Source organism: Salmo salar, chromosome 17 (genome assembly GCF_965601325.2).
Source record: "Salmo salar chromosome 17, fSalSal1, whole genome shotgun sequence".
In the NCBI taxonomy this organism is placed as follows: Eukaryota; Metazoa; Chordata; class Actinopteri; order Salmoniformes; family Salmonidae; genus Salmo; species Salmo salar.
This window is the reverse complement of record NC_138307.1, coordinates 79,931,619-79,944,118: the sequence shown is the minus strand read 5'-3', so window position 1 is coordinate 79,944,118 and position 12,500 is coordinate 79,931,619. Positions and strand designations below refer to the sequence as shown.

The 12,500-nt window shown below is 50.1% G+C and overlaps 1 protein-coding gene across 3 annotated transcripts in view; it reads left to right on the top strand.

The window, feature by feature from the left end:
• Nucleotides 1-12,500, top strand: part of LOC106598947 (receptor-type tyrosine-protein phosphatase R) — a 158,226-nt gene that overhangs the window by 112,320 nt on the left and 33,406 nt on the right. For all 3 annotated transcript variants that reach the window (XM_082964238.1, XM_082964239.1, XM_082964237.1), the window contains 2 exons: nt 5,061-5,210; nt 5,726-5,952. In XM_082964238.1, coding sequence (XP_082820364.1) covers nt 5,061-5,210; nt 5,726-5,952 — 377 coding nt within the window. The remainder of the gene's footprint in view (nt 1-5,060; nt 5,211-5,725; nt 5,953-12,500) is intronic.

Below are 12,500 nucleotides of genomic sequence, written 5' to 3'. Positions count from 1 at the left end.
ATAGCAACAGTCAGTCAGAATTCCTATCCTGTCAACACATAGCAACAGTCAGTCAACATCCTCTCCTGTCAACACATAGCAACAGTCAGTCGACATCCTCTCATATCAACACATAGCAACAGTCAGTCAACATCCTCTCATATCAACACATAGCAACAGTCAGTCAACATCCTCTCATATCAACACATAGCAACAGTCAGTCAGAATTCCTATCCTGTCAACACATAGCAACAGTCAGTCAACATCCTCTCCTGTCAACACATAGCAACAGTCAGTCGACATCCTCTCATATCAACACATAGCAACAGTCAGTCGACATCCTCTCATATCAACACATAGCAACAGTCAGTCAACATCCTCTCATATCAACACATAGCAACAGTCAGTCAGCATCCTCTGTGAAGATACAGTAGGTTGTTTGTGAAAGGTGATGTCTTTGTGAATGGGATCTGTGCGTGGCTGTCTGTGTGTGTGTGTGTGTGTGTGTGTGTGTGTGTGTGTGTGTGTGTGTGTGTGTGTGTGTGTGTGTGTGTGTGTGTGTGTGTGTGTGTGTGTGTGTGTGTGTGTGTGTGTGTGTGTGTGTGTGTGTGTGTCTCAGAGAGGATCTGTAGAAGATTTGAAGAGATCAGCTGTGACCACCTGTGGTCAAGGATTTGAAGGCTTTCTCCCACTCTGACACATGATCCCAGAGCACTCCGATTGGCTGAAGGGTGAAGTGGGCGGGACATGAGGTCATCAGTTAGTAAGCTCATGACATCATCAGACCTCTGATAGCCCCTGGGATAGATGCTGTGGTTGGTCAATAGCCTGAGGATGATTAGCCAGTTAAAACCCTAAAGCTGTGTCACTTAATAGAGTTCAGCGGTCACAAGGGCTGTGTCCCAAATAGAAATGTGGTCAGTTAGTGGGTCCATCATGTCAAAACAAACAGTAACCAGGGGTCACATTCTGTAACCAGGGGTCACATCCTGTAACCAGGGGTCACATCCTGTAACCAGGGGTCACATCCTGTAACCAATGGTCACATCCTGTAACCAGGGGTCACATCCTGTAACCAGGGGTCACATCCTGTAACCAATGGTCACATCCTGTAACCAATGGTCACATCCTGTAACCAGGGGTCACATTCTGTAACCAGGGGTCACATCCTGTAACCAGGGGTCACATCCTGTAACCAATGGTCACATCCTGTAACCAGGGGTCACATCCTGTAACCAGGGGTCACATCCTGTAACCAGGGGTCACATCCTGTAACCGATGGTCACCTCCTGTAACCAGGGGTCACATCCTGTAACCAGTGGTCACATCCTGTGTGGATCCCAAATAGCACATTATTCCCTATATAGTACTATACTGTTGACCAGAGCTCTATTCCCTATATAGGCACTACTGTTGACCAGAGCCCTATTCCCTATATAGTGCACTACTTTAGACCAGAGCCCTATTCCCTATATAGTGCACTACTTTAGACCAGAGCCCTATTCCCTATATAGTGCACTACTTTAGACCAGAGCCCTATTCCCTATATAGTGCACTACTTTAGACCAGAGCCCTATTCCCTATATAGTGCACTACTTTAGACCAGCCCTATTCCCTATATAGTGCACTACTTTAGACCAGAGCTCTATTCCCTATATAGTGCACTACTTTAGACCAGGGCCCTATTCCCTATATAGTGCACTACTTTAGACCAGAGCCCTATTCCCTATATAGTGCACTACTTTAGACCAGAGCCCTATTCCCTATATAGTGCACTACTTTAGACCAGAGCCCTATTCCCTATATAGTGCACTACTTTAGACCAGAGCCCTATTCCCTATATAGTGCACTACTTTAGACCAGAGCCCTATTCCCTATATAGTGCACTACTTTAGACCAGAGCCCTATTCCCTATATAGTGCACTACTTTAGACCAGCTCTATTCCCTATATAGTGCACTACTTTAGACCAGCCCTATTCCCTATATAGTGCACTACTTTAGACCAGAGCTCTATTCCCTATATAGTGCACTACTTTAGACCAGGGCCCTATTCCCTATATAGTGCACTACTTTAGACCAGAGCTCTATTCCCTATATAGTGCACTACTTTAGACCAGAGCTCTATTCCCTATATAGTGCACTACTTTAGACCAGGGCCCTTAGGACACAGCCAGGATATGACCCCTAGTTCCTAGTTCAGGTTGTTATCTGTTCTTCCTAACAGGAACAACATGCTAATGCACAGGAAGTGGGCTTTTGCATGTCTTACAGGGGTATTTCTGTAACTTTTATTTCGCAGGAAGTAGGCTTTTGCATGTCTTACAGGGGTATTTCTGTGTATTTCTGTAACCTTTATTTATTTAGTTATGCTGTCCTGTGTTTACATTTTGCTTGGTATGCCTACAATTCATTCCATGCATTAGCTGTTGTTACTAAACTGTTATGAGCTCAAAGAGGACGTGCAACATTACTGGATTCCACAGGAGGGCGACATCTCCCATGTTGTTGTATACTAGATCACTCAGCCATCTCCCATGTTGTTGTATACTAGATCACTCAGCCATCTCCCATGTTGTTGTATACTATATCACTCAGCCATCTCCCATGTTGTTGTATACTAGATCACTCAGCCATCTCCCATGTTGTTGTATACTAGATCACTCAGCCATCTCCCATGTTGTTGTATACTAGATCACTCAGCCATCTCCCATGTTGTTGTATACTAGATCACTCAGCCATCTCCCATGTTGTTGTACACAAATCACTCAGCCATCTCCCATGTTGTTGTACACTATATCACTCAGCCATCTCCCATGTCGCTGTACACTATATCACTCAGCCATCTCCCATGTTGTTGTACACTATATCACTCAGCCATCTCCCATGTTGTTGTACACTATATCACTCAGCCATCTCCCATGTTGTTGTATACTAGATCACTCAGCCATCTCCCATGTTGTTGTACACTATATCATTCAGCCATCTCCCATGTTGTTGTACACTATATCATTCAGCCATCTCCCATGTTGTTGTACACTATATCACTCAGCCATCTCCCATGTTGTTGTACATGTTGTACACTATATCACTCAGCCATCTCCCATGTTGTTGTACATGTTGTTCACTATATCACTCAGCCATCTCCAACAGAACTATGTTTCACATCCAGGCACATCCAGGTCTCACTGCTCTCTCTCTCTGTGGCTGGCGGGTCCTCTGAGGTCATGCAACCTCAGGGCCTCAGTGACATTAGAACTCCAAAATTAGCTCTGCCGTAACGCTAATCACCTGGAAATGAGACCAGTGGAGACTCATTGTAAGCAGGCAGGACACCTGAGGTGACTGACAACACAAAGAAAGAATGAGGAAGTGTTGTGATGTCCATAAGGTTTGCTGTGAACTGCTCTTTCATTCATATAGCAATCAAAGCTCTCCTCTCCTCTCCTCTCCTCTCCTCTCCTCTCCTCTCCTCTCCTCTCCTCTCCTCTCCTCTCCTCTCCTCTCCTCTCCTCTCCTCTCCTCTCCTCTCCTCTCCTCTCCTCTCCTCTCCTCTGCACCCTCTGCGCCCTCTCTTCTACACCCTCTCCTCTCTTCTACACCCTCTCCTCTCTTCTACACCCTCTCCTCTCCTCTACACCCCCCTCCTCTCCTCTCCTCTCTTCTACACCCTCTCCTCTACACCCCCTCCTCTCCTCTACAACCTCTCCTCTCCTCTACACCCCCTCCTCTCCTCTCCTCCCCTCTCTTCTACACCCTCTCCTCTACACCCTCTCCTCTCTTCTATACCCTCTCCTCTCCTCTACACCCCCTCCTCTCCTCTCTTCTAAACCCTCTCCTCTACACCCCCTCCTCTCCTCTCCTCTCCTCTCCTCTCCTCTCCTCTCCTCTCCTCTCCTCTCCTCTCCTCTCCTCTCCTCTCCTCTCCTCTCCTCTCCTCTCCTCTCCTCTCCTCTCCTCTCCTCTCCTCTCCTCTCCTCTCCTCTCCTCTCCTCTCCTCTCCTGTCCTCTACACCCTCTCCTCTCCTCTAAACCCTCACCTCTCCTCTACACCCTCTCCTCTCCTCTCCTCTCCTCTACACCCTCTGCACCCTCTCTTCTACACCCTCTCCTCTCTTCTACACCCTCTCCTCTCCTCTACACCCCCTCCTCTCATCTCCTCTCTTCTACACCCTCTCCTCTACACTTCCTCCTCTCCTCTACACCCTCTCCTCTCCTCTACACCCCCTCCTCTCCTCTCCTCTCTTCTACACCCTCTCCTCTACACCCTCTCCTCTCTTCTACACCCTCTCCTCTACACCCCCTCCTCTCCTCTCCTCTCTTCGAAACCCTCTCCTCTACACCCCCTCCTCTCCTCTCCTCTACACCCTCTCCTCTCCTGTCCTCTACACCCTCTCCTCTCCTCTAAACCCTCACCTCTCCTCTACACCCTCTCCTCTCCTCTCCTCTCCTCTCCTCTCCTCTCCTCTCCTCTCCTCTCTTCTCTTCTCCTCTCCTCTCCTCTACACCCTCTCCTCTTCTCTACACCCCCTCCTCTCCTCTCCTCTCTTCTACACCCTCTCCTCTACACCCTCTCCTCTCCTCTACACCCCCTCCTCTCCTCTCCTCTCTTCTAAACCCTCTCCTCTACACCCCTCCTCTCCTCTCCTCTCCTCTCCTCTCCTCTCCTCTCCTCTCCTCTCCTCTCCTCTCCTCTCCTCTCCTCTCCTCTCCTCTCCTCTCCTCTCCTCTCCTCTCCTCTCCTCTCCTCTCCTCTCCTCTCCTCTACACCCTCTCCTCTCCTCTACACCCTCTCCTCTCCTGTCCTCTACACCCTCTCCTCTCCTCTAAACCCTCTCCTCTCCTCTAAACCCTCTCCTCTCCTCACCTCTCCTCTACACCCTCTCCTGTCCTCTACACCCTCTCCTGTCCTCTACACCCTCTCCTCTCCTCTCCTCTCCTCTCCTCTCCTCTCCTCTCCTCTCCTCTCCTCTCCTCTCCTCTCCTCTCCTCTCCTCTCCTCTCCTCTCCTCTCCTCTCCTCTCCTCTCCTCTCCTCTCTCTCTCTTCTCTCCTCTCCTCTCCTCTCCTCTCCTCTCTCTCAGGTCCTCTACCGTCTAAAGGAGAAGGTTGAGTATTCTGACAGGCAGATCAAAGAGCAGCCCGTGTTCCCCAGCCGCAACCTTCACCTGACCCCTGTCACCGTCCTACCCCCGGTCCCGCTGCACGCCGTCGGAGCCCAGACCCAGCCCCAGGTAGGTTGGAGCCAGATTAACTACAATTCCCACAATGCAACACATATTTGAACCCCCAAGTTGTAGCATGATGTACTACAGTACCATAATGTTATGTGTAATACACCTGGATTCATAAAGTATCTCAGAGTAAGAGTGCTGATCTAGGATCAGGTCCTGCCTGACTATATCATCTTATTCAATATGACCTAAAAGACCAAACTGATCCAAGATCAGCACTCTTACAGGGCAGCAGGTAGTCTAGCAGTTAGAGCAGTGGACCAGTAACCAAAAGCTCGCTGGTTAGAATTCCTGACAACTGACAACTGACAAGGTGAAACATCTGTTGATGTGCCAAGGCACTTCAGGAGTGCGGCACTGAGTCTGTAAAACAACACATTTCACTGCACCTATCCGGTGTATGTGACAATAAAACATATTTCTTTCTACTCTGAGATGCTTTGTGAATACAGGCCCTGGTTTTATCTTTAATAAAGATGTGTCTGAAGCTAACCTATCTTGTTATCAATCCCCAGGTCCCCTTCTCTAGCAGCATGGTCCAAGCAGAGCCAGCACCACCTTGTATACCCACATCCATACCTCCACCCAGAGCCTGCTGTCCTCCACCCACCACCCCTGTCCCCATCCCTGTCTCCAGCTCCAGCTGTGGTCCTCCACAGCTCCCCCCAGCCCACCAGAAACCCTGCCTGTCAGCCAGCCCCTCTCCCTTCAGGATGAAGGCTGCCGCGTGTCTACAGGAGAGGTGAGTGGATACTGGTGGTGATATTAAATATGGACACTCAATGTTCATCTGTGTTGGACCAAACCCATGATCGTTCTGTATTAAAGGCCAAGGACAATACTGGTTCTTGTCTCCTCAAAAAAAGAAGCATGAGTGGTGGGGGTTCAGTTGTCCACTAAATCATCTCACAATGCTTCTGGGTTGAAAGACTGAAACCATTTAACCACTTTCTAGTAGTCTAAAGCCTGATTGTCCCAGAGCTGGAGGGTCTCTCTCTATAACTGGGCTGTAGTCTAAAGCCTGATTGTCCCAGAGCTGGAGGGTCTCTCTCTATAACTGGGCTGTAGTCTAAAGCCTGATTGTCCCAGAGCTGGAGGGTCTCTCTCTATAACTGGGCTGTAGTCTAAAGCCTGATTGTCCCAGAGCAGGAGGGTCTCTCTATAACTGGGCTGTAGTCTATAGCCTGATTGTCCCAGAGCTGGAGGGTCTCTCTCCATAACTGGGCTGTAGTCTAAAGCCTGATTGTCCCAGAGCAGGAGGGTCTCTCTCTATAACTGGGCTGTAGTCTATAGCCTGATTGTCCCAGAGCTGGAGGGTCTCTCTATAACTGGGCTGTAGTCTATAGCCTGATTGTCCCAGAGCTGGAGGGTCTCTCTATAACTGGGCTGTAGTCTATAGCCTGATTGTCCCAGAGCTGGAGGGTCTCTCTATAACTGGGCTGTAGTCTAAAGCCTGATTGTCCCAGAGCTGGAGGGTCTCTCTATAACTGGGCTGTAGTCTATAGCCTGATTGTCCCAGAGCAGGAGGGTCTCTCTCCATAACTGGGCTGTAGTCTAAAGCCTGATTGTCCCAGAGCAGGAGGGTCTCTCTCTATAACTGGGCTGTAGTCTAAAGCCTGATTGTCCCAGAGCTGGAGGGTCTCTCTCTATAACTGGGCTGTAGTCTAAAGCCTGATTGTCCCAGAGCTGGAGGGTCTCTCTCTATAACTGGGCTGTAGTCTATAGCCTGATTGTCCCAGAGCTGGAGGGTCTCTCTCCATAACTGGGCTGTAGTCTAAAGCCTGATTGTCCCAGAGCTGGAGGGTCTCTCTATAACTGGGCTGTAGTCTAAAGCCTGATTGTCCCAGAGCAGGAGGGTCTCTCTCCATAACTGGGCTGTAGTCTAAAGCCTGATTGTCCCAGAGCTGGAGGGTCTCTCTCTATAACTGGGCTGTAGTCTAAAGCCTGATTGTCCCAGAGCTGGAGGGTCTCTCTCTATAACTGGGCTGTAGTCTAAAGCCTGATTGTCCCAGAGCTGGAGGGTCTCTCTCTATAACTGGGCTGTAGTCTAAAGCCTGATTGTCCCAGAGCAGGAGGGTCTCTCTATAACTGGGCTGTAGTCTATAGCCTGATTGTCCCAGAGCTGGAGGGTCTCTCTCCATAACTGGGCTGTAGTCTAAAGCCTGATTGTCCCAGAGCAGGAGGGTCTCTCTCTATAACTGGGCTGTAGTCTATAGCCTGATTGTCCCAGAGCTGGAGGGTCTCTCTATAACTGGGCTGTAGTCTATAGCCTGATTGTCCCAGAGCTGGAGGGTCTCTCTATAACTGGGCTGTAGTCTATAGCCTGATTGTCCCAGAGCTGGAGGGTCTCTCTATAACTGGGCTGTAGTCTATAGCCTGATTGTCCCAGAGCTGGAGGGTCTCTCTATAACTGGGCTGTAGTCTATAGCCTGATTGTCCCAGAGCAGGAGGGTCTCTCTCCATAACTGGGCTGTAGTCTAAAGCCTGATTGTCCCAGAGCAGGAGGGTCTCTCTCTATAACTGGGCTGTAGTCTAAAGCCTGATTGTCCCAGAGCTGGAGGGTCTCTCTCTATAACTGGGCTGTAGTCTAAAGCCTGATTGTCCCAGAGCTGGAGGGTCTCTCTCTATAACTGGGCTGTAGTCTATAGCCTGATTGTCCCAGAGCTGGAGGGTCTCTCTCTATAACTGGGCTGTAGTCTAAAGCCTGATTGTCCCAGAGCTGGAGGGTCTCTCTCTATAACTGGGCTGTAGTCTAAAGCCTGATTGTCCCAGAGCTGGAGGGTCTCTCTATAACTGGGCTGTAGTCTAAAGCCTGATTGTCCCAGAGCTGGAGGGTCTCTCTCTAACTGGGCTGTAGTCTAAAGCCTGATTGTCCCAGAGCTGGAGGGTCTCTCTATAACTGGGCTGTAGTCTAAAGCCTGATTGTCCCAGAGCTGGAGGGTCTCTCTATAACTGGGCTGTAGTCTAAAGCCTGATTGTCCCAGAGCTGGAGGGTCTCTCTATAACTGGGCTGTAGTCTATAGCCTGATTGTCCCAGAGCTGGAGGGTCTCTCTCCATAACTGGGCTGTAGTCTAAAGCCTGATTGTCCCAGAGCTGGAGGGTCTCTCTATAACTGGGCTGTAGTCTAAAGCCTGATTGTCCCAGAGCAGGAGGGTCTCTCTCCATAACTGGGCTGTAGTCTAAAGCCTGATTGTCCCAGAGCTGGAGGGTCTCTCTCCATAACTGGGCTGTAGTCTAAAGCCTGATTGTCCCAGAGCAGGAGGGTCTCTCTCCATAACTGGGCTGTAGTCTAAAGCCTGATTGTCCCAGAGCAGGAGGGTCTCTCTCCATAACTGGGCTGTAGTCTAAAGCCTGATTGTCCCAGAGCTGGAGGGTCTCTCTCCATAACTGGGCTGTAGTCTAAAGCCTGATTGTCCCAGAGCTGGAGGGTCTCTCTCTATAACTGGGCTGTAGTCTAAAGCCTGATTGTCCCAGAGCTGGAGGGTCTCTCTCTATAACTGGGCTGTAGTCTATAGCCTGATTGTCCCAGAGCTGGAGGGTCTCTCTATAACTGGGCTGTAGTCTATAGCCTGATTGTCCCAGAGCTGGAGGGTCTCTCTATAACTGGGCTGTAGTCTAAAGCCTGATTGTCCCAGAGCTGGGAGGGTCTCTCTCCATAACTGGGCTGTAGTCTATAGCCTGATTGTCCCAGAGCTGGAGGGTCTCTCTATAACTGGGCTGTAGTCTAAAGCCTGATTTGTCCCAGAGCTGGAGGGGTCTCTCTCTATAACTGGGCTGTAGTCTATAGCCTGATTGTCCCAGAGCTGGAGGGTCTCTCTCTATAACTGGGCTGTAGTCTAAAGCCTGATTGTCCCAGAGCTGGAGGGTCTCTCTCTATAACTGGGCTGTAGTCTATAGCCCTGATTGTCCCAGAGCTGGAGGGGTCTCTCTCTATAACTGGGCTGTAGTCTATAGCCTGATTGTCCCAGAGCTGGAGGGGTCTCTCTATAACTGGGCTGTAGTCTAAAGCCTGATTGTCCCAGAGCTGGAGGGTCTCTCTCTATAACTGGGCTGTAGTCTAAAGCCTGATTGTCCCAGAGCTGGAGGGTCTCTCTATAACTGGGCTGTAGTCTATAGCCTGATTGTCCCAGAGCTGGAGGGTCTCTCTATAACTGGGCTGTAGTCTAAAGCCTGATTGTCCCAGAGCTGGAGGGTCTCTCTCCATAACTGGGGCTGTAGTCTAAAGCCTGATTGTCCCAGAGCTGGAGGGTCTCTCTCTATAACTGGGCTGTAGTCTAAAGCCTGATTGTCCCAGAGCTGGAGGGTCTCTCTATAACTGGGCTGTAGTCTAAAGCCTGATTGTCCCAGAGCTGGAGGGTCTCTCTCTATAACTGGGCTGTAGTCTAAAGCCTGATTGTCCCAGAGCTGGAGGGTCTCTCTATAACTGGGCTGTAGTCTAAAGCCTGATTGTCCCAGAGCTGGAGGGTCTCTCTCTATAACTGGGCTGTAGTCTATAGCCTGATTGTCCCAGAGCTGGAGGGTCTCTCTATAACTGGGCTGTAGTCTAAAGCCTGATTGTCCCAGAGCTGGAGGGTCTCTCTCTATAACTGGGCTGTAGTCTAAAGCCTGATTGTCCCAGAGCTGGAGGGTCTCTCTATAACTGGGCTGTAGTCTAAAGCCTGATTGTCCCAGAGCTGGAGGGTCTCTCTATAACTGGGCTGTAGTCTATAGCCTGATTGTCCCAGAGCTGGAGGGTCTCTCTATAACTGGGCTGTAGTCTATAGCCTGATTGTCCCAGAGCTGGAGGGTCTCTCTCTATAACTGGGCTGTAGTCTAAAGCCTGATTGTCCCAGAGCTGGAGGGTCTCTCTATAACTGGGCTGTAGTCTAAAGCCTGATTGTCCCAGAGCTGGAGGGTCTCTCTCTATAACTGGGCTGTAGTCTATAGCCTGATTGTCCCAGAGCTGGAGGGTCTCTCTATAACTGGGCTGTAGTCTAAAGCCTGATTGTCCCAGAGCTGGAGGGTCTCTCTCTATAACTGGGCTGTAGTCTAAAGCCTGATTGTCCCAGAGCTGGAGGGTCTCTCTCTATAACTGGGCTGTAGTCTAAAGCCTGATTGTCCCAGAGCTGGAGGGTCTCTCTCCATAACTGGGCTGTAGTCTAAAGCCTGATTGTCCCAGAGCTGGAGGGTCTCTCTATAACTGGGCTGTAGTCTAAAGCCTGATTGTCCCAGAGCTGGAGGGTCTCTCTATAACTGGGCTGTAGTCTAAAGCCTGATTGTCCCAGAGCTGGAGGGTCTCTCTATAACTGGGCTGTAGTCTAAAGCCTGATTGTCCCAGAGCTGGAGGGTCTCTCTATAACTGGGCTGTAGTCTATAGCCTGATTGTCCCAGAGCTGGAGGGTCTCTCTCATAACTGGGCTGTAGTCTAAAGCCTGATTGTCCCAGAGCTGGAGGGTCTCTCTATAACTGGGCTGTAGTCTATAGCCTGATTGTCCCAGAGCTGGAGGGTCTCTCTATAACTGGGCTGTAGTCTATAGCCTGATTGTCCCAGAGCAGGAGGGTCTCTCTCTATAACTGGGCTGTAGTCTATAGCCTGATTGTCCCAGAGCTGGAGGGTCTCTCTATAACTGGGCTGTAGTCTAAAGCCTGATTGTCCCAGAGCTGGAGGGTCTCTCTATAACTGGGCTGTAGTCTATAGCCTGATTGTCCCAGAGCTGGAGGGTCTCTCTCTATAACTGGGCTGTAGTCTAAAGCCTGATTGTCCCAGAGCTGGAGGGTCTCTCTATAACTGGGCTGTAGTCTAAAGCCTGATTGTCCCAGAGCTGGAGGGTCTCTCTCTATAACTGGGCTGTAGTCTAAAGCCTGATTGTCCCAGAGCTGGAGGGTCTCTCTCTATAACTGGGCTGTAGTCTATAGCCTGATTGTCCCAGAGCTGGAGGGTCTCTCTCTATAACTGGGCTGTAGTCTAAAGCCTGATTGTCCCAGAGCTGGAGGGTCTCTCTCTATAACTGGGCTGTAGTCTATAGCCTGATTGTCCCAGAGCTGGAGGGTCTCTCTATAACTGGGCTGTAGTCTATAGCCTGATTGTCCCAGAGCTGGAGGGTCTCTCTCTATAAACTGGGCTGTAGTCTATAGCCTGATTGTCCCAGAGCTGGAGGGTCTCTCTATAACTGGGCTGTAGTCTAAAGCCTGATTGTCCCAGAGCTGGAGGGTCTCTCTCTATAACTGGGCTGTAGTCTAAAGCCTGATTGTCCCAGAGCTGGAGGGTCTCTCTATAACTGGGCTGTAGTCTAAAGCCTGATTGTCCCAGAGCTGGAGGGTCTCTCTCTATAACTGGGCTGTAGTCTAAAGCCTGATTGTCCCAGAGCAGGAGGGTCTCTCTATAACTGGGCTGTAGTCTAAAGCCTGATTGTCCCAGAGCTGGAGGGTCTCTCTATAACTGGGCTGTAGTCTAAAGCCTGATTGTCCCAGAGCTGGAGGGTCTCTCTATAACTGGGCTGTAGTCTAAAGCCTGATTTTCCCAGAGCTGGAGGGTCTCTCTATAACTGGGCTGTAGTCTAAAGCCTGATTGTCCCAGAGCTGGAGGGTCTCTCTCTATAACTGGGCTGTAGTCTAAAGCCTGATTGTCCCAGAGCTGGAGGGTCTCTCTCTATAACTGGGCTGTAGTCTAAAGCCTGATTGTACCAGAGCAGGAGGGTCTCTCTATAACTGGGCTGTAGTCTAAAGCCTGATTGTCCCAGAGCTGGAGGGTCTCTCTCTATAACTGGGCTGTAGTCTAACGCCTGATTTTCCCAGAGCTGGAGGGTCTCTCTATAACTGGGCTGTAGTCTATAGCCTGATTGTACCAGAGCAGGAGGGTCTCTCTCTATAACTGGGCTGTAGTCTAAAGCCTGATTTTCCCAGAGCTGGAGGGTCTCTCTCTATAACTGGGCTGTAGTCTAAAGCCTGATTTTCCCAGAGCAGGAGGGTCTCTCTCTATAACTGGGCTGTAGTCTAAAGCCTGATTGTCCCAGAGCTGGAGGGTCTCTCTATAACTGGGCTGTAGTCTAAAGCCTGATTTTCCCAGAGCTGGAGGGTCTCTCTCTATAACTGGGCTGTAGTCTAAAGCCTGATTGTCCCAGAGCTGGAGGGTCTCTCTATAACTGGGCTGTAGTCTAAAGCCTGATTGTCCCAGAGCTGGAGGGTCTCTCTCTATAACTGGGCTGTAGTCTAAAGCCTGATTGTCCCAGAGCTGGAGGGTCTCTCTATAACTGGGCTGTAGTCTAAAGCCTGATTGTCCCAGAGCTGGAGGGTCTCTCTCTATAACTGGG